This window comes from Conger conger, chromosome 6 (genome assembly GCF_963514075.1).
Source record: "Conger conger chromosome 6, fConCon1.1, whole genome shotgun sequence".
NCBI lineage: Eukaryota > Metazoa > Chordata > Actinopteri > Anguilliformes > Congridae > Conger > Conger conger.
Genome location: NC_083765.1, coordinates 37886812 through 37908405, shown reverse-complemented (window position 1 = coordinate 37908405; position 21594 = coordinate 37886812). Strand labels below are relative to the sequence as shown.

Below are 21594 nucleotides of genomic sequence, written 5' to 3'. Positions count from 1 at the left end.
GTGATTGGAGCGAGGTGCAGAGCTACTTTGACTTATAAAAAACACTCAAACTTTTTGAGTTTGCTATTACAAGAAGCATCTGCTGATGTGAACCATGCCTCGCAAAAAAGAGATCTCCGAAGACCTATGATCAAAAATTGTTGACTTGGAAAGGGTTACAAATTAATCTCCAAGACTTTAGGTATTCACCAGTCCACAGTTAGACAAATTGTCTACAAATGGAGACGATTTAGTACTGTGGCTACTCTCCCTAGAAGTGGGCGCCCCGCCAAGTTGACTCCAAAGGCACAACGCAGAATGCTCAGTGAGGTAAAAAAGAAGCCTAGAGTAACAGCTAAAGACTTGAGGGAATCATTGGAACTGGTTAACATCTCTGTTCATGAGTCTACCATACGTAAATCATTGAACAGGCATGGTGTCCATGGCAGGACACCACGGAGGAAGCCGCTGCTTTCCAAAAAAAACATCACTGCACGCCTGAGGTTTGCCAAAGAGTACCTTGACACTCCACAACGCTACTGGGAAAATGTTTTGTGGACTGATGAAACCAAGGTTGAATTGTTCGGGAAGAACAGCGGTACATATGGCGTAAAAAGGGTACTGCATACCAACATGAAAACATCATCCCAACGGTGAAGTACGGTGGAGGGAGCATCATGATTTGGGGCTGCTTTGCTGCTTCGGGGCCTGGACCGTTTGCCATCATCGAGGGGAAAATGAATTCTCAAGTTTATCAAGGTATCCTACAGAATATGTTGGGGTGGCTGTCCGCCAGCTGAAGCTCAGTAGAAGGTGGGTGATGCAGCAGGACAATGACCCTAAACATCGAAGTAAATCTACTACAGAATGGCTTCAAAAAAAGAAAATCCGCCTTTTGGAGTGGCCCAGACCTGAATCCAATCGAGATGCTGTGGAATGACCTCAAGAGAGCTGTTCACACCAGACATCCTAAGAATATGGCTGAGCTCAAGCAGTTCTGTAAGGCAGAATGGTCCAAAATTCCTCCTGAACGTTGTGCAGGTCTGATCAGCAGCTACCAGAAACGCTTGTTGGCGGTTATTGCAGCCAAAGGAGGTTCGAACAGTTATTAAGGGTTCACTTACTTTTTCCACCAGTACTGTGAATGTTCAATGGATGTGTCCAATAAAGACATGAAATATTATAATTGTTTGTGTGGTATTAGGTTAAGCACATTGAGTTTGTCTATACTTGGGACTTAGATGTAGATCAGATCACATTTTATGACCAATTAATGCAGAAAACCAAGTAATTCCAAAGGGTTCACATACTTTTTCTTGCCACTGTATAAGAAAAAAAAATCTCTTTACCTCTGTGCATCACTGATAATTATCAGATAAGCTTTAATAATGGCAAGCAAGAAAACCACCTCTTTGCCACTATGCCTCACTGTTCTAGGATCACCTATGATAGTGCACCTCTAAAAAGGCTACCTCTGATTATCACTGTTCCAGGATCAGCTATAAGATCTGTTATGATCCCTGCAGGCATAACAATATTCTATTTCACTCTGTGACCCACTGATCTAGGATCAGTTATTAGATCAGTTATGATTCCTGCATGCATGATAATCTTCTATTGTACTCTGTGACTTACTGTTCTAGGATCAGCCATAAGATCAGTTATGATTCCTGCATGCATGATAATCTTCTATTGTACTCTGTGACTTACTGTTCTAGGATCAGCCATAAGATTAGTTATGATTCCTGCATGCATAACAATCTTCTATTTGACCCTGTGCCTCACTGTTCTCGAATCAGCCATAAGATCAGTTATGATTCCTGCATGCATAGCAATATTCTATTTGACCCTGTGCCTCACTGTTCTCGAATCAGCCATAAGATCAGTTATGATTCCTGCATGCATAGCAATATTCTATTTGACCCTGTGCCTCACTGTTCTAGGATCAGCTATAAGACTGCGTACCGGCGGGGCGTGAGGACCATGTACAGGCGGCGCTCGCAGTGTTGCCCGGGGTACATCGAGAGTGGAGACCTGTGTGTCCGTAAGTTTCCCTCCCTCGCCCTTCCTCTTGGTCTTCCTCTTCCTCTTCCTTCTGTGGTTGTGGCAGCCCCACCCCCATTTTTCAGAGACCTTAAACTTAAGGATTAATTGAAAGACAGCCTGAATCTTCCAGGTTTTTTTTCAGGTTTAAAAATAGGCCTTTATGTTTTGGACCTTATTCTTTATCCCTAACATGGTCTACCCATCCAAAAAAAGAAAGTAAATTAACCAACTCAACCTTTCAAAAGAGTGGAAAAAGATAGCTGAAAAGCTAAGCCCTATTAGCCTGATTTAAAGTATATACTCAGGAAGAGAATATACATAAATACATTTGGTTTATGCTCTCAACCTCAACCGCTTCTCATTGGCCTCCACTGGCTTCCTATTGCTGCACGCATCCGTTTCAAGGCCCTAGTGTTGGCATTTCAGGCTGCTAAGGGGACTGCCCCACCTTACATACAATCCCTGATCACTCCCTACTCCCCAGCTAGACCACTCCGGTCTGCCAGCTCTGGTCGCCTTACGGTTCCCTCTCTACGTGCACCTGGCGGTCGAGCTGCACGTTCACGCCTGTTTTCCGTTCTGGTTCCTCAGTGGTGGAATGACTTGCCTACCACTGTCAGAACAGCAGAATCCCTCCCCCTATTTTGACGCAGACTCAAAACCCACCTTTTCAAACTCTACCTTAGTCCTCCCTCCTGATTTCCCCTGCCCCTCCTTTCTGATATCCCTATCCCTGCCCCCCAAAAAAAATAAAAATAAAAATGCACTTCTGATGACAACTATGTTTAGAACATACACATTTCATGTGTATTTTGCTAGTTTCTAGATGTGATGCTTTGACTTATGGTAGAACCTATGCACTTGTAAGTCGCTTTGGATTAAAAGCGTCTGCCAAATGACTAAAATGTAAATGTAAATGTAATTACACCCATAATGCAGTATTATTGTTCACATAAAGGTAATTGGCTACGTAAGGCAATGCTCTAATGGTATGTATGGTATTGAGCTGTGATCTTGATTCCTGGTCCTGGAGAGCCGCAGGATGTGCTGATTTTTGTTTTCGCCTTAATAATATCAGTAAGCAATTTAGACTCAAGAAACCAGATGAGGTGAGTTAACTGTGTAATTAACTGCTTTAATTGTTCAATTAAGTGCTGAGTACAACAAAAGCCAGCACACCCTGCGGCTCACCAGGACCAGGAATAAAGATCACTGGTAGAGAGGAAAAACCTCTAACTCAGCTTCAGGGAATTTGATCATTTTCGCAAGTCATTGCTGTGGGCAGACCAGGCACTGACGTCAGCCGCGAACCTCCGTACCCCCTGTTTGTCCCTGAGCGCTTAATCGGGAGCGATTGAGCTCCTTCACACTCTGCCTTAGAGGACGTGGTGTGGCGGTTGTTCAACAACTCCTCAAAGGATCATTACCGCCCTCTCTTAGCCAGAGACCTCTCTTAACAAGAGACTGTGAAGCTGTCATTTCACAGAGCGCAGGAGGTCTGAAACACACTGTGGAAAGGGTGGATTTGAAGCTGCCATTTGTGATGAGTGTGCCATATCTTCATTCCCCTGCTCTCTGTCAGATTATTCTGGTCCAGGAGCAGGGGGGCGGGGGGTTGACTGTGTAAGTGAAGGAGATAAAATCTGTCATCCTGCTAATTGCACACTGAGGCTGTGATAAGCACACGTATTGCCGTCTTACGCATTTAGATCCAATCCTCTTTTATGTTGCTGAACAAGCTTCTTCTGGCCTCCTCATCAAGAGTGCATGCATGTGTTTGGGTGTGTGTCGGCGTGTGCATGTGTTTGTGTGGGTGGGCGCAACTGTAGGGATTCAACCCCATCACCCCTCTGGTTGCAAATCAAGGACCGGAACCTCAAATCTAAACTAGCACATATTTCGCCGACAGGTTAACAATTTGGTTTCTATGGTGCACCCACTGGATTTGTATCATCAAACCTGTAGACGTGTGAGAGTGAATGAAGTGCCTGAAGCCACAGTTTCTGAACTGTTTTACCTGTGTCACACATTACACTCGCCGTAAAACCACTCAAGACAAGCTCAGAAATAAGAGAAGGAATGATATAGAAGCTCGAGCGGCTGCATGAACACAAATTTACAGTGTCCATTAACTGTAATATATATATATATATATATATATATATTTTCTTTTAACATTTTAAAACTTTTTTGAAAATGTACTTTGTAATTTAGGAAAACAAACAACTAAAATGTAGCATCTGTAGTTACCAGGACAACCGTAGCCTATAGAAACAGAGCTCAGATCTGAGGGGGGAGGTTTTAAGCTGTGAGAGGTGAAAAAGAAGCGTTGTCAACCCGCGGTGGGTTCCAGACGTTTTTCTTTCCTTCTTCTTTTAAAAAAGACCAGCCCTCCTCTCCTCTATCTTGTCCTTCGCGTCCCGTTTAAAAAAAAAAGAAATCAATTGCACACCCCAGATGGTGCCTTGTAAGAGACAGGCTTGATTCCTTCCCTTCCTTAAAGGGAAGATGAGGGAGATGTGGCGTGCTCGGCGGTGCGTGTGAGAAGGGGCATTGTGTTTCCCAACCCCGTCGCTGGTCGTAAACAACTTTATTAAAGGCTCCCGCAGTGCTGCGGAGCCCCGGAGGCTCGGAGGAGACAAACAGCTCCTCAGTTTATTGTGGAGATCTATCTCTGACCCAGCGCACCCAAGGCCAGCTCTACAGCCCTGCTGTCCATCCGTCTATTCCTCTCTCTCTAACGCTCTCTCTAACTCTAACTCTCTCTCTCACTCTCTCATTCCAACTTCAACTCTTTCTCTCTTACTCTCTCACTAACTCTAACTCTCTCTCTCTTTGTCTCTAACTCTCTCACTTCCCGATAAGTACATTGGGCTGGTCGTTTGTTTGTGCGTTCTTCTAAGCAACTAGCACTGGCTATTTAAGGCCCCCCCCTCCAATGAGTGTTGTGCGGGTGGTTGCAGGGAGGGATAATATCCTAAATGCCCCCACCCTTACCAGTCCCAATGTCTGTGTAAACACAAAGCTTAATTCATGGCGCACCCTTCACCATGTGGCATTTATCTTACTGCCGACAAGGGGGTTTAGAGCCTGCACCGGGAGAGAGGGACTGAGGTGTTTTAACTGCATTTAGGTGGGAGAGAAGGGGGAGCGTGCGGCAGCACTACCCCCTCCTGTCAGGCAGCCCTGTTTAACATTGCATTAGCACTATGAGAGTTTAGCTGCGTTAACGAGTCCTGGCCAGCCCGCGCCAAGCTGCTAAATCACCGAAAAATCTGCCGTTAAGGTCCTCTCCAGTAGGAACCTGCTGGAGAGCCACTGTCTTGTTTTATTGAAATAATTTCAGGGTGTAAAATGACAACGAAGGGGTACATTGTTAGATAGCTTTTTCACGATCGAGTAAAGGAATATAAATGCTCTTGTTAACAGCTTTAATGGAAACGTCTTTAGCCAACTTGGCTAATAATCGGTAATTGGTGTTTATAGGACAGAGGCTGTCCAATAGACACACCCACATGCACACACGCACACACACGCGCACACACAAACATACGCACGCATGCCTGCACCCACACATACAAGCATACATGCACACGTACACACATGCACGCACACATGAGTAGAGCTCATTTTATAGTGTTGTTATGCATGGGATTTTTTGGGGTATTTAGGTGCTATGTTAAGGGAGTCTCGTCTCCCGGCTGAGAATGGGGCCCGGTGCAATGAGGGTAGGTGGGCCATGGGTCTGAATAGTGGGGGCGGAGCTTAGTGGCATAAGCAGGGCTGGGCGGGTTGATGAGGGCGGGGCTTAGTGGCATGAGCAGGGCTGGGCAGGTTGATGAAGGCGGGGCTTAGTGGCATAAGCAGGGATGGGCGGGTTGGTGAGGGAGGGGCTTAGTGGCATAAGCAGGGCTGGGCGGTTTGGTTGAGGGCGGGGCTTAGTGGCATGAGCAGGGATGGGCAGGTTGGTGAGGGTGGGGCTTAGTGGCATGCGCAGGGATGGGCGGGTTGGTGAGGGAGGGGCTTAGTGGCATGCGCAGGGATGGGCGGGTTGGTGAGGGAGGGGCTGGATGGTTAAGGGCGAAGGCTACTGATGACAGTCCCCTGGCTGCCTCCTGCATCGCACACTCTCTGCAGGGTGTTCGAATCCCTCTAATCCGCCTCCTCACACCACAGGGATTAAGAGATTTGTACTGCCAGCCGTGTTTTGTATAGAGGGACAAAAGCGGGTATTAGCAGTACTCCTTTTTTATCTGTTATCTTCTGAAGATGTTTTATTGCCCTTCAATTATCTCCTCCTTTATCCCTCATATCACAAATCATATGACATGCTTTTTTTTTTGGGGCAGTTGGGTCCTTATTATAAAATTCTACTCTTTGGAAGGGGAGAAATCACATTGGGCCTCATTTATCAATATTTCCGTAAATCCATGTACAAATTTAGGTGTGATCAGAACTGAGCTAACAAATTCCACCAGATTCATCAGACACGTGTAGACAGCTTTTTTCTGCATCCACATGTGTATGTTGATAAATACCAACCATGCATTGACACCCCTTTAAATACCTTAAAAGGAATTCAATTTAAATTTAAAGATGGCTGAAAAAACATGATCTGATTTATTTTTCTGATCATTACATGACTGTGTGTGCTACAGCTACTTTGTAAGATTCTTTCTTTGCGAACAATGAAATGTATATTGAAACTTATTTAGGAGTTAACATGTTCAATGCCATGATGTTAGCAGTGGACTCGCCGTTATTATTTGTTGTTTATTCTGTTCAAAAATGGATGAGGAAAAGCTGGTGGAGAAACATAAAGAGATGTGTCAAACTAATGCACCACACTAACATCTAAACATTGTTGCTACTGAGCCTACTTTTGTTTATATAGGCAACATAAACTACGTATGTGCCACATAGGACTGGGATAAAAATGAATGGTGTGAAATGTGGTGTGACATCTTAGGTGCTGTATACACACTGCGCAGTGAAATGGGGGTAGGCAGTGGAATGTCAGGGTCGGGGAAGACTAAAACCTGGGAAGATACTGTTGTTGTAAACTCTGTCTCGAGGTTCACATTCTACGGAACAGGTAAAACAAAAATGATTTGACTTGAACTGGAGGCAAAGTTATACAATTATAGGAGAGACATTGTCTGGAATTATCCAGGAGTGTTGTTTTCACTGTCTTGTGCCAGTCCCCAAGAAGCTGAGCACGGAAAGCACCTAAACATGTTCTGGAAGTGGGTTCCAGAGTGTTGAACAAACTCAGAAGGAGGTGTCTGGGCAGTCAGAGCCATTTTTATACGGTGCGTGGTCAGAACCGACTCGTGAGCCTAACCAAAGAAATTGGCTCAATCTTTAAAGATGCGCTCTTTCTGAAGTAGCCTACGCCATGTGCCAAATATTCTAATAAATGCAATAAACGTAAATATAATGTAAAGCCATAGGAACAAAAGTCTAAGCGATGCCTTGTATGCCCTATTTATAGCAAACTTTGTTTACGTGTTTTATGGAATTTATAATCACCTCCAATTAAGCATTAATTAATCAGGATTACCGGAATGAAACATCACTCAATTTAATGTTGAATCTAGGTGCGTTTTTGTGTGATAGGAGTAATTATATGAATGAATACAATAATAAAAGCACAAAACAAGCTTTGCAACCGTGCGTTTGATTTCCGCACAAAATACGAGGAGCTGTGAACACCCATGAAGTCCATTCAAATCCTACTGAAAAACTGACGTCCAAAAACTTTGATAAATCCCACATTATTTGTGCGAATGCTTTTGGGTCAATTTTGTTTGGCTCATGTTTGATAAATGAGGCCCAATGTAGAAAGTAGAAAATTAAGAAAATGAAACGATTGGGTCCAGAAAAAGGAATTGTGCTGTTTTTGAAAGCTTTGGCTATACGTTGAATGCCTGGTAATCGAATTTGCTAATAAAGCTTTAATAAATATTTGAATTGAATGTCAGAAAGTAAGAGACAATATGAGAAAGAAGTGGAAGAGCCAGAGAAAAGGAATAGACAGAAAGGTTTAGTGGTGACTTTAGAACTTTGACAGATGTGTTTTGGGCATCACGTAAACTCCCTGCTCTGACGCTCTGTATATCAGCACCGAGTGCTTTTTAATTGGCTAACTGACTTCTCCAGTTACTCCACCTGGTCTTAAATCTATCAAGAACAAATGACCTGATACTCCACTGTTTGTGAACATCTGTATGATACTGCTGTACTTCAGGGAGAGATAAGCATCCCCATCTATTCTCTCTCATTGCCATTAGAGGCCACTGGGAGCCCTACAATGCCAGAGACCAGTATGGTATTAATGAGGCCAGGCGACGGAAAATTAGTTTGGGATATAAATAACGTTCTGCGCTGTCATCCAAAGTATATGTTTTATGTTTCAGCTTAATGAGCCACAATATGAGACTTTTTCAAGGGCTATTTTTTTCAGACTTTGATTTTCCTCGCCCCCTACTCTGCCTCGTTGCCACTTTTTTTATCACCTCAAAGGAAAGAGTATAAATCCGCTCTGACATTGATTAAGGAACAGAGAGGTACTGTAGCTGGAGAGATGAGATGATGGACTCTGGCTCTTGATGGCTTCCTTGTCATTTTTAATGTAAATACATTTTTTATTTGAGCAGCTTGCTCTTTCTTAAAGGGGAATGAATCAGACTGTCGTGGTAATGTCACTTCTGATGTGGACGGTGACATAGCCCACTCCATGGCATGCCATGGGGGTGTTCTAAAGTGGAAGCTTAATGTACCCAGAGTTTCCAAAGGTGGTTATCAGCTTGCTTTGCGAAGAGCTGTACGTGTTCCCATGAAAGTGGCAGTGTCTGCAAAAATCTGCCTGTAGCAATGCAGCTACTCACACTGATATGGGCGGATACGAAGAACACAAAGCACTAATCGGCCAATGGCAAAAGGTAGCACCAACAAAGCCAGGGACAAGGGTTGACAAAACTGCCAATAGTCTGAATTCACTTGTTAGTTAGAACCTTATTACTCTTAATGAATAAATCTACAATCTCACAAATTGTCCCTCAGTTCATTTCTACTTCAGAAACTACACATTGTTGACCTCCAAAAACTTAAACTTGATACAAAAGACATTTTTAAATATTGCCTGAAACCAAAAAGTTCATTTGTAAAGTCACACCAAACTCAAGAATGATAGGACCATTGTCTCATAATTAAGGGATGTGGATTTTGACTTTTGAAGTTGTATTATATTGGCTACCGTATTCTCTCTCTTGAGAATCTTCCCTCAGCAATGTCTATTATACAAGTATATGTAATTTATATGCACGTAGAAAGCTAGACAATTTATTCGGTCTACGGGATCCACCTGGAGAGATGTTCTTTTCCAAGGAGTTGATTGGTCAAAGGTCAGTGCTTTTATATGTTTCAATCCGATAGCCTGAACATAACCTCCCCTCGACCTGGTTAGCCGTGTAGCATATGTTACCAATGGCGATGTACCCCGATTTAAAGTAAGTCAGCTTTGTGATATGGAAAACTTAGGATCTTAGTTTAGTCTCACTTCATAGTACACCCTGTGGGTTCAAATAATATTTGTTTTGGATTCAAAGACCTTTCTGCATTTGACTAAGCTAGCCTGGCGCGTTGGAGCGAATGAAATGATCCCAAAAATGCAAACCCCAGCCATCCACCCCTCCTTGCAGGCTCAAATGCACCAATACAATTTGAACCTAGAAAGGCTCTATGGCACCCTTATGCAGGCTTCTGTTGCTACTCAGTGTTTATTAATTGGTTGATTCAAGTAGATGATAACAAATCTCACCTGGCTCCTTGGGTCTAAATATGTTGCAGAACATGAAAATCAGCAGTCCCTGTTGCTGCCCAGGAACAGAGTTGCAAAATAAATAAATAAAATGTATTGCTATGCTTGTCGTTGCTATGAAGGTGTTATGCAGTGGTTGTGCAGGATTGGTATCGCTCTTATGTAGGCTGCTGAAGTGTTAACTTTCTTTATACTGTTCCCAGCAGTGACAAAACAAGGGAGCAAGACTGATTTAATAAAAGGTGCCATCGAGCTGCTGTCATTTTTGACCTTCCACAAAGGAACGTTCACCTCCCCACTGTGGAATGACAGTCAGGAATCTGCCCCATTGTCACTTCCTCTGATATCATCTTTTTCCCTTCTCAGCGGCTGGGGTATCTTTTTTCTCCATCATTTCATACCTCGGTTTTCTGTGTCATAATAATTTTAACAGGCATAGACTCACCTCTGCTGATCAGAAATACATGAGTGAAGCTGAATTTAAAATAAGTTGTCTCATGTCTTGGAATCATATTTTTTTTGTCCTCTGCCCCAAAATCCCTCTCCTGTTTTTTGCAATAATTGAATAGATTCTTTGCCACTTAGTCCGTACGTATTTGGACAGTGACACATTTTTTGTTGTTGTTTCCGCTCTGTTCTCCAGCAAACAAAATACTAATAAAACAATCTCTATGTGGTTCAGGTCCACCTTGTAGGAATTACAGCCATTTTTATGCATAGCTGAAGTTTGTGTTGGTTTATTTCAAATGTTTGTTTTTGCTGGAGTACCAAGTAAAAACAACACCGTCCAAATACTTACAGACTACACTGTAACACCAAATTGGTCTTTTATTTTTTGAATTATTTTACCACTGGTGAGTTGGATAGCTCTTAATACTGAGGAATGAGTTGTCTTAATACTGAGGAATCCTCCCTATATTATTGTCTGTGTTCTTGGTTTAGCGTTTTTTGCCTGGGAAGCATTTCTAAGATTATCTCCATCCTCTGGGTGCGAAGGGAGAGCTGTGATTGGGACCATTCCCAGTCCCAATCATAGACTGATTGAGTGGTAATCAATGTGAGTGCTGACCTGGCCCACCCCACAGTCCCCGGGCAAACACGCCAGTCTCTGCGGCTCCGCCCCCTCCCCTTCCTCCATGGCTAGACTCTGCTTAGCCAATCACGGCACCACCCTGGTCTTCTCCAATCGCCGGGCTGCCAATCGCTGCACTTTCTGTACGTCAATGTGTCACAGGGGTAGACGTGTAACTGCCAATCCTGGCACTGCCCTGGTCTCTGCCAATCACAGGGCTGTTCCAATCTCCTCCAATCACATAGTAGCTACATCATCAGCGTTGGAAGAAAACCATGCGAGTGCAGATCCTGTGACCCATCCCAGTCAGCGATGAGAGCAGAATCTCATGGTTGACTGTATTGAAGGCGGCCAATATTAATATAATTAAACTTACCAATGAGCTTACCATTTCAGCTTTGGAAATTATCCGTTATCAGTTCAAATTTTTGGTAAAAGTGTAAAACTCAGTTTCGGCTAACTATTTCACACCCCAATAGCTACCCAAACCTTTAACATCTCTCCTAGATCAGGCTGTGAGCTTCGTTATCCCCTGAATTAAAACAAACACCATGTTATTGTAAGGGGAGGAGTTAATTTAAAAATCCTTCACGGATTATTCCTAAAGGAAAAGCTCACTGTTATAAATACTACCCATGATTCTGTCAGGTCTCAGGACAGAAGAAACCAATAACAGCCTCAGGGATATCATACGAGGCAGGCTTTATTAACAAAGTGGAGATCCAATAATGCAATCCAAAAACAGGCAATGGTCGAGATCGAGGCAGACAGGTACATGCGGGGCAGGCAGAGCATAATCGTGAGACAGGCAGAGCTCAAAAACCGAGGAGGAAATCCAAAAGCAGAGCAGAACCAGACATAAAATAACAGGGCACAGGCACGGGGAGAGGACGCTGGAACCGGGGTAGGGAACAGAATAACAGAAAGACAAACTATCCATCCATCCATCCATTATCTGAACCCGCTTATCCTGATCAGGGTCGCAGGGGGGCTGGAGCCTATCCCAGCATACATTGGGCGAAAGGCAAGAATACACCCTGGACAGGTCGCCAGTCCATCGCAGGGCACACACACCATTCACTCACACACTCACACACTCACACACTCATACCTACGGGCAATTTAGACTCTCCAATCAGCCTAACATGCATGTCTTTGGACTGTGGGAGGAAACCGGAGTACCCGGAGGAAACCCACGCAGACACGGGGAGAACATGCAAACTCCGCACAGAGAGGCCCCGGCCGACAGGGATTCGAACCCAGGACCTCCTTGCTGTGAGGCGGCAGTGCTACCCACTGCACCATCCGTGCCGCCCGAAAGACGAACTAGCAATAAGAAACTGAAAAGGACAGGTTTAAATGCACTACAGGTTAAAAGCACACGATGAGAAACAGGTGAACTGAATGACAAGAGACAGGAAGTACATATAAGGAGTGGGGAGACGGAGACACGAAATGAGACACAGGTGGAACAAATAAGTGAGAGGGAATTAAACTGAAAACAGACTATGGTAAGCACAGAGAGTACAAATACATGGAAAAGCTAAAGACTTAAACAAAAACAGATACAGAAAAACACAGAACCTGACAGACTCTAAATAATACTTTCCCTTGACCTGGTTTTGATTAGATATAGGGGTATTGCTTTTGTCCACAGCCACACAATATATCCCCCCCCCCCATTTACTCCACAATAACTTTTTTTTTCTTTTACAATGTGATGAACAAAGAGAGTTTTGAAAGACAGGAAGGCCATCCTCAGTCAAGCACACATATAAGAACAAGAAGGTATCCAAGTGCAAACACACCTTGGAAATGTTTCTCTCTCTGACAGAATGCCTCGTGCCGTAAGGCTTCATCAGAATGGATGCAGGAAATTACTTGTCACCAAATAATATAGTAGTTGATGTTCAAATGCATTAATGGCATCATATTTGGGAACAGTGGTGATGGCTCATTTCAAGAAAAGCTGTTAAAATGTTGGCATTGCCAGATATAATTTATTCTAAGCACGGTTACAGTAGGCTACATGACAAATTGATATACAGGGCCTTCTTGAGTGTTGGTAAGAGGTGGGCCGCAGTATATCAAAGCACATACTCGTAATCAGAATATGAAATGAGTGTTGGGGAGATTCTTGTGCACTGGGGAAAACATGTTTTAGCTAGTGAGGTGCACAGAAGGGAACTAAAATTGCCATAACAATGTGTTAAGGACATTGCTAGCAAAGTGGACTTGAAACACCAGCAATGGCTCATATTTCAAATACGTGTATAATCTATTTTTATGTATTTCCTGTCACTGGTTTTGCACAGCTTAACCCTCTGTGCCCCCTGTAAAGAAACCAATGCCTTAGCCAGTGTGATAGTAGTTTCAACTTTAGGAGGTTCATACCTAATTTTGCAAAATAAATCAAATTAAAATTTTGGTACATCGTTAAGGAGAACGAACACACTGGTGAACTCAGCAATGGCAAACAACCTGGTAGACCACGGGATACCAGTGTAGTGGATAACAGAAGAATCTTGTGAATGGTGAAAAACAATCACTTTGTAACTGTACAACAGATCATGAACACTCTCCAGGATGTCACAAGACTCTTGTTCAACTGCTGTTCACTGTAATATAGAGGGAAACAACAAAAGATGTGTCATTGTCCAAAATACTGATGGTCTGCACTGTAGTATAGTATACACTCACCAAGCACTTTATTAGGAGGATTTTTACTTCATTACACCTTCTTATTCATCTGATTATCTAATCAGCAGTGCAATGCATGCAATCTTATAGATACGGCTCAGGAGCTTCAGTTAATGTTCACATCAACCATCAGAATGGGGAAAAAACTTTGACTTTGACCGTGGAATGATTGTTGGTGGCAGACAGGGTGAGTATCTCAGAAGCTCCTGATCTCCTGGGATTTTCACGGACACTAGTCTAGAGATTGCAAAGAATGGTTAAAAAAAAGAAAAAGAAAATCCAGTGAGCAGCAGTTCTGCAGACAGAAATGCCTTGTTAATGAGAGACGTCAGAGAATGGCCAGACTGTTCAAAGCTGAGAGGAAGGAAACAGTAACGCAAATAACCATACATTACAACAGTGGTATGCAGAAGAGCATCTCTGACCACACAACGCATCATAACTGTAAGTGGATAGGCTACAGCAGTAAAAGTCCAATAAATGCCTAATAAAGTGCTCACTGAGTGTATATTGCCAAGTGAACAGAATTCAGAAAGTCTGCACTGGCTACTCTTGAGCTCGTCACACAGTTTTTCCTCAGAAAGCCCCTTGCAATGGTTGCCACACACGCCTCTAATGTGTGTCTACATCCCAGTGCCTTGAAGTCCGGTTCTGCCAAAGTGCTAGTTATCTCCCAGACTGTCCCCTCCTCCCGCGTCGCTGATAAGGCGACTTCGTTGATTCCAATCAGAGCGGCTTGTTCCCGCTGGGTCCGACTGGGCTGTTTACAGCACAAGATGAAATGTTTCGTCTGGTTTAACCCTGCCGCATCGATGACCTTGGCTGTCTCCACCTAATTCATGCCAAATATATTGTTTGTTCTTCTTCCTTTTTTCTTTGGATTTTTTTCCCCCTTTGACTCCAGCCAGAAAGCTGGCATGCTGACAGAACTCAATGTAGGTCATTTTATTACTGTGCTGAATAATAAATAAAAAAACTCCACTCGATCTTGTGCGAGCATTGCCAGTAATGCTAATATTACCCCAATCAATGTGTCAGCGAGTAGCTCAATGGCAAATGATGGAGAAAAAGTGCACACTTAGTATACATTGTGATTTCTGTGGCTGTTATGTTGGTGTCATCGGCGAACAGCATGAGATAAATTTACATATTTTTCCCCCACTACTCAAATTTCGAAAGTGTGAAAAATGGTTAGTGGCATGAAGCTGCCTACATTGAAAGAACATTTACTGTAGGAGTTTTTTAGTAACTGGTGGTGGACGTTGGTGTTTAATTTCCAGTGTATACATGTATGGCTATGGACAGTAGCAAACCAAACATGCTGAGGATGCTTTTGTGGCCTCAGTCATAGCTTCATACTTTCCTGTGGTTCACAGGCTGACTGAAAGTCTTGACACAAAATACCCTGGGATGCAGAAACAGACTGTGTGTATGTGTGTGTGTGAGTGTGTTTGTTCGTGGGCGCATGTGTGTGCGTGCGTGTGCAAGTGTGTGCAAGCACGTGGGTGTGTTTGCATATGTGCGTGCACATGTGTCTGTGTGTCTGTGTGTGTGTGTGTGTGCACGCAAGCACATGTGTGTGTTTGCATATGTGTGTGCACGTGTGTTTGTGTGTGTGTGTGTGTGTGTGTGCATGTGTGCTTATGAGCAAGCATGTGTGTGTGTATGTTTGGGCATGACGGTAACCCTCTCTTTCTCTCAGCTCTCTGTACAGAGGAGTGTGCTCATGGCCGCTGCGTGTCTCCTGACACCTGCCAGTGTGAACCCGGCTGGGGAGGACTGGACTGCTCCAGTGGTGAGTCTGATCCCTCACTCATTCACTCATTCACTCACTCCTGCCACAATCAGTGTACAGTACAGTTATTTAGCTGACACTTTTATCCAAAGCCACTTACAGTTGATTAAACTAAGCAGGGGCCAGTGACTGGAGCAATACGGGTCCAACAGCTGCACTGATATTATTTTTGCCGCACTGGGGCTTGAACCACCAACCTTCCACGTCCCGGTCAAGCACCTTAGCCACTAGGCTACCCCCATATAAAAGTGCATTATTTAATCCTGCACTCATGCTTGCAATTGTCATCACATTGTGGATTCATTAGGGTGAGCATCGCCTCATCATTCACCCATTAGTGTGATCTTCACTGATGGAGACATTCCTTGCACTGTGATTGCCAGACACCCATTGCTGTCTATGCGGTATTGCATACCACTGAGCTGCTCGCATTGATTAAGCACAATGACCCATGAAATTCAGACAGCAAGAAAGTGCACACACATGCAAACACCCTGACAAAGGAAAATCATTATCAATGTTCTGCATCTGTCAGTCAGTCTGGAGGTGAAAGTATTTTTTTTTTTGGTGGAGGAGGGGGGTTATGGAATTTACATGACATTAATATTCAGGCCTGGGAGGTTGGATGGGGACTGTGGTAGAGTGGGCCAATCGAACTTTAACTTTGAGCCTTGACGTCTTGTGGTTGGCAGAAACTGCATCTTTCTGATGTGGACTGAGAGAGAGACAGGCAGACAGACAGACTACAGTAAAACTTGGGGCATAGATAAACAGAAATAATGTGTCATTATAAACTCTGCAATCATCGTCATTAAGACCTTCATGTTTACATTTCTGGTTATAATGCATTTAAAAAAAATGTATTTCAGTGGCACTTCTCTCAAGCTCAATGCACTTTTCAGCAAAAAACGGCATTGTTGTGCAAAACAGCATAATCACAAGTGCGAACCAATTTGCATAAACAGAATGCGCAGCACTACAATCACAAAGAAGGATAAAATAATAAAAGCGGCAGAAATACTATCAATATTTGATGCAAAATGTCTCACAGCTCGATAGTCTGTTATTCTGAAGGATCCTGGTACACTATGGCTTTGTGGGAGAAGCATAGGGCAGCCTGCATTACCAAGATAGTAAAACATCCAAAGAAGCGTGTAGAGGCCGTTAAGAGACCCTGTTGAAGTACAGAAAGTTTTGACGGCCCAGTTGTAACCGTATCTTCACCGAGAAATAAAACGTTTGGGGCATCCATGAAAAGGGAGTAGAATGCGAAGGAGGCCTGAATAAACAAAGAAACAAGCAAGCAAATAAACAAGACAAATAAAAAAATGAATAAAATATGCGGCAGAAATGATTTTTGCAGCTTCTCCCTCTGTGACCCCTCGGCCCCCGAGCTTTGGCGGTGACGGTCGCTGCAGTTAGATTATTAGACTCCTGCAGATCGAGCTGTCAGCCACGGCTGGGATGGACAGACAGGGGCAATGCCCTGACCCCCCTCCCTACAGTTATTGCTGCCTCCTGGGTCCCCCTTCTGTTTCAGAGGGTTTATTAGAGCTCTTATGGGGGTGGGTGGGGGGTGGGGGGTGGGCAGTCTGCCACTAAATATGACACCGTTCCTGTGGAGATTACATTTGTGGAATGATGCGAGTGGAGTGCAGGGGGATTTGGGTAATGTAGTCAACAGCTGCTCACGTTCCTGGGAACATACTGAGTACTGGGAGGGTTAGAGATAACTTTTTAATAATGTTCGAAGGTAATGTTACAGTGATGTTACACAGCAACCGTTTTCAATATTCATTCACTAATGTTACACTTTTGGTGGAGGAGGAGATAGCTCATGTAATGATATCCTTCCAGAGAGATTTCAGATAAACCTGTCAGAACCTGTGTTGTTTTTCAGCGGCGTTGTAACTGCAGTCTCCATCCATTTTGGACAGCGCGGCTGTACAGGACTCCACAGATCATTTTTATGATGCCATTCATAAAAACGGCCATAATGCTCGATGATGATTCTTTCAGTCAATGAAAATTTGAATTTCTATTTATTTCCTAAATTGACTGAATTGAAATGGAATTGAGCCAGCTCTGCAGGCTGCTGTCCCCCCCGCCAACAACACCGGGCAAACAGGAAGCTCCGGCGTTACCAGAGTCCGTGTTTACCGCCACGTCTTGCATGCGCCCCTGCTAATGCCCTTTATTAAAAGAGACTCGAGGATCGAGACGGAGACATTATTCATAACATTTCTTCCTTCCATCGCCCGGGCGGGGGTCCAGCATCTCTCATTTATGGGCTCTCATCTGTAGAAATGAGGAATGAGTGCCAATTTTGAAATTAAATCTGCCCCCCCTACTCTGTCCTCATAAATAGCAAATGTTGAGGTTTTTTCGAATCCCTCCGGCCCTCCTGCTGTCCCCGTGTCAACAGTAACACCGATTTAAGAGGCCGGGTGTGCTCCCCCAGTGCTCACAATTTCTTCAGGGTTCAAACAGGGCATCAATATGCAGTCATATCAGCCGAAAACCGTTTTCAAATTCAGTTCTAAACCACGGTTGGCTTAAGAGGTGCTTGTCAGACTTGAGGTGGAAAAAACAACCCTGGGCAGAGATTAGTCCTCAGGACACTATATCGGGTTTGGTTTTTTAAAGCCGCGACACAAACAATGCGCGGTAAGTGATGTGCTTTTGTGCCGCGTCTGAATGCCGGCCCATTATGCCGAGCTCTGAGTGAGACTCAGAGAGCTCATGAATTTCAGAATTTACTTTAAAGTGGCTGCATTTTATGGTGATGACTCCATCTCAGAGGGCTGGGGTGGGCCGATGCTTTTCTGGAGCAGGACCCACAAGGAGGTCGTAATTTGGGTCACAAGTGAGAAGAAGGGAGAGAAAAAGAGGGGGACAAAGAAAGAGAAAGTGGTGGAGGAGGGCGGGGTTGTTGTTTTTGCCTTTGAGCACATTGCAGGCCTTGATGCGGATTTCATTTTTTTGCATTGACAGTTTTTAAGGGGTCAAATTAGGCTTTTCACACCTTTTTGCTCCATACAGTATTGCTTGCTTTGATTACTGTATCAGACCAAATCATACAAGTAAGGAACACTCTTGTTTATCTGGCTCACAAACAACATTCTCTTGACTGTAGAGCCTGACAAAGCACAGGACTGTGCAGTGGTGCTACACAAGCTAGCCAAACATGTCTTAGTTGCAAGAAGCTGGAAAAACATGTGACCTCATGATTATTGTTTCATTGACCTGTAGGAAAAAAGTCTCATCATGATTGTACCCACAGAGATGTAAAAACCTGACAAAAAAATCACCTGAAAGTTTTATCAATGAAATAATTGGCATCATCTTTTACAACTTATATGCAACTATAAAAACTCAGTAGAGGGAAGGCAGACCTTTGAGTACAGTTTGCTGCTGAAGTACTGTACCTTCATCCCCTCTATTAGGTTAGGTGCAACTGCCACCCTCACCCTCACACTACACATATAGAATCTCCCAAATCAACACTTACAGCTTTTTAACAGATTTATTTCTGGGACAGCGCTGTGGGTGATAACAAACATCCAAAGTTGTGATGCTGTTCTCAGCAGTGACAATCCCCTGTAGACAGAATGCCTTCAGAGGTTTATGAATTTATGGGATTTATTGTATGACTCATAGCTGCTGGGTCCACACACACTTACACACCCAAACACACTCTTTTACACACACACACAAATACACATTTACACACATGCACATGAAGTAGATGCAGGAACAGGCATACACATCGCTTTCTCTCTCTCTCTTTCTCTCTCTCTGTGAGCCCCCCCCCCCCCCCCCCCACACACACACACAAAACCACACAAACATGCACAATGTTCAAGGACAGCTGTCAGAAATCCTCTTCTGCCCCGTGTTCAGATCAGAGGCCCGTGTGGAGGATATGGACTGGGCTGTGTTTATTCTCCTCCTCCTGCAGAGCATGCAGATGAGCCCCAGCTCAAGCGGAGGTGTTCTTTTGTCAGGCCTCTCTGCGGCCTGCCACCTCCACTCTCAAGGCTGAGAACCAGTGCAGTGCTGGGAGGGCAGAGGCCAAGGAGGGCGCACAAGATTTCACGTCAGAGCATTTCTTGGGAAATAAAAACATCTTTGTGCTGAGGGGGAAAAAATTGGACCTCTGAAAAAAATATGTAGCATAGATTGAACATCAGTATATGAGCGGAAATATTTTTAATTTGCTGTCAAACATGCTGTCAAAAATTCCAATGGGAAAATAGGCTTTTTGAGCGAAAATATAGGCATCACTAGGGGGCGACTTCATATGAATTGGCAAAACTAATATCTTGAAAGCTTTCTTCATACCAACCTGAAACCCACCAGAGGTCTCTGTAGGGCAACCCCTAGCCTGATAGTGCACTCTTTTAATCCAACCTCAAATATGCCAGCATGCCTTTTATAACAACTCCAAATCCAACACAGCACTCTTTAAACCAAACCCAATCCCAAAATTGAACCCTTTAAACCATCCCATAACCTGATCACACACTTTTAAATCTTTAATCCAACCACAAAGCTGCGAGTGCACTCTTTAAACCAACTCCAAACTCACTTGTTTGTTCTTTAAACCAAACTAAATCGCATCAGTACACTCTTCATATCAACCATTATTATTTCATAATCAACCAAATATTCAAAACCACACTAAACATACAATATATTAATTTAATTTAATTAAATCATTTATTAATATCTCTCAAATGACCGAGAGACCCGCATTTACTATGGCGCCGTGTTACAACAGAACAACATCACATAAAAAAGGTACACATGCCTCTCTGGCATTGTTTTAATGATGGCAGTGAGTCCATCTTTTGTGTATTTTGTAAAATATTCCATGTATATGGGGCACTGAAGTAGAACGTAGATCGACCAAGATTTGATGGTGGGAACTCCTTGGAACATGTACTGTATGATATGTGGTGGCATTACAGATCAGGAATGAAGATAAACAAGAAGGTAGTAATCTCACCCAGGCTTCATAAATAAAAATATACCGGTGATGGTCACATCTTTTTGACAGATATGACCAGCCAACCTTATTATACAGGATACAGTGATGGGTTCTATAACTGTCACCAGTTATAAATCTGAGGGCTGAATGATGGACAGCATCTAATGGCTTAAGGGTGGTAGCAGTTCCATGCATATACAATATGTTACCATAGACTAAAACTGAAACACTCCTTCAGTGTCTCTCTTTCTGCATGACATGAAGAAACAAAGTTTGTGTCTATACAGGTAACTTTTATCACAACCTCCTTGTTAAATGATCAATATGAACTTTGAAAATGAAAGTTTTCGTCTATCCAAATGCCAAGGTACCTGTCGTAGGAGACCCTTTCAATAAGCATTCCAGTAAATGTGCAGCTATGGAGGGTTCTGAATGCATAATGAGTTGTTTCTCTAAACTGGTAAAAGAATGTTACAGAGAATACAATGTAATACAGTATTGTCAGCATACAAATGTTAATTACAGTTGTTCAGGGATGAAACAATGTTGTTCATATAAATAGTGAATAAAACTGGGACCAAACCTTGGGGAACACCTCTGGTAATATGTAAAAGAAATATGTAAAAAAGGTTTGGAGTGACATCGCACTCAAAATTCATTGTTATAGGTAGGGCTATAAAAGAGTAATGGTAGGCTTTGGATGAACAGAATATTAACAGAACAACAGGTGGAAAATGAAAGTGCGGAAGGAATAGACATAAGTGAACTATTCACAATCCATTACATACCCTAATGAAGGTGTAAGCAAAAGTTTAAATTCAGAACTGAGTTTTTATACTAACTGCTAGCCGACTTCAATAGACGCCTTGTGTCCTTCCAAAGATAATTTCACATTATATCTGAAAATACATTAAAAGAGATAGATAGTGCAAGTAGAAACAGGTATACAATGAAATGTTCTCCTTTTCAAGTGTTAATGCATTTGTTCATCCCCACCCCATGCTGCCATCGATGTGCTTAACCTACAACCGAGCATCCTTCCCCGGCATGATGCGTGTGAGCTATAGGCTATAACGGCACATAAAAATACCGCCCGCTTTCAGGAGTTCAATAAATTCTCACGTAAAGAAGGGAGTTGCAATTAATGCATGCTTAATTAAATCAGACGGAATACCTAATTTGCCTAA

At 43.3% G+C, this 21594-nt stretch overlaps 1 protein-coding gene across 1 annotated transcript in view; it reads left to right on the top strand.

The window, feature by feature from the left end:
• LOC133131546 (multiple epidermal growth factor-like domains protein 11) overlaps positions 1-21594 on the top strand; it is a 116136-nt gene that overhangs the window by 11299 nt on the left and 83243 nt on the right. Inside the window, exons 4-5 of the mRNA XM_061246921.1 lie at positions 1923-2023; positions 15322-15414. Coding sequence (XP_061102905.1) covers positions 1923-2023; positions 15322-15414 — 194 coding nt within the window. The remainder of the gene's footprint in view (positions 1-1922; positions 2024-15321; positions 15415-21594) is intronic.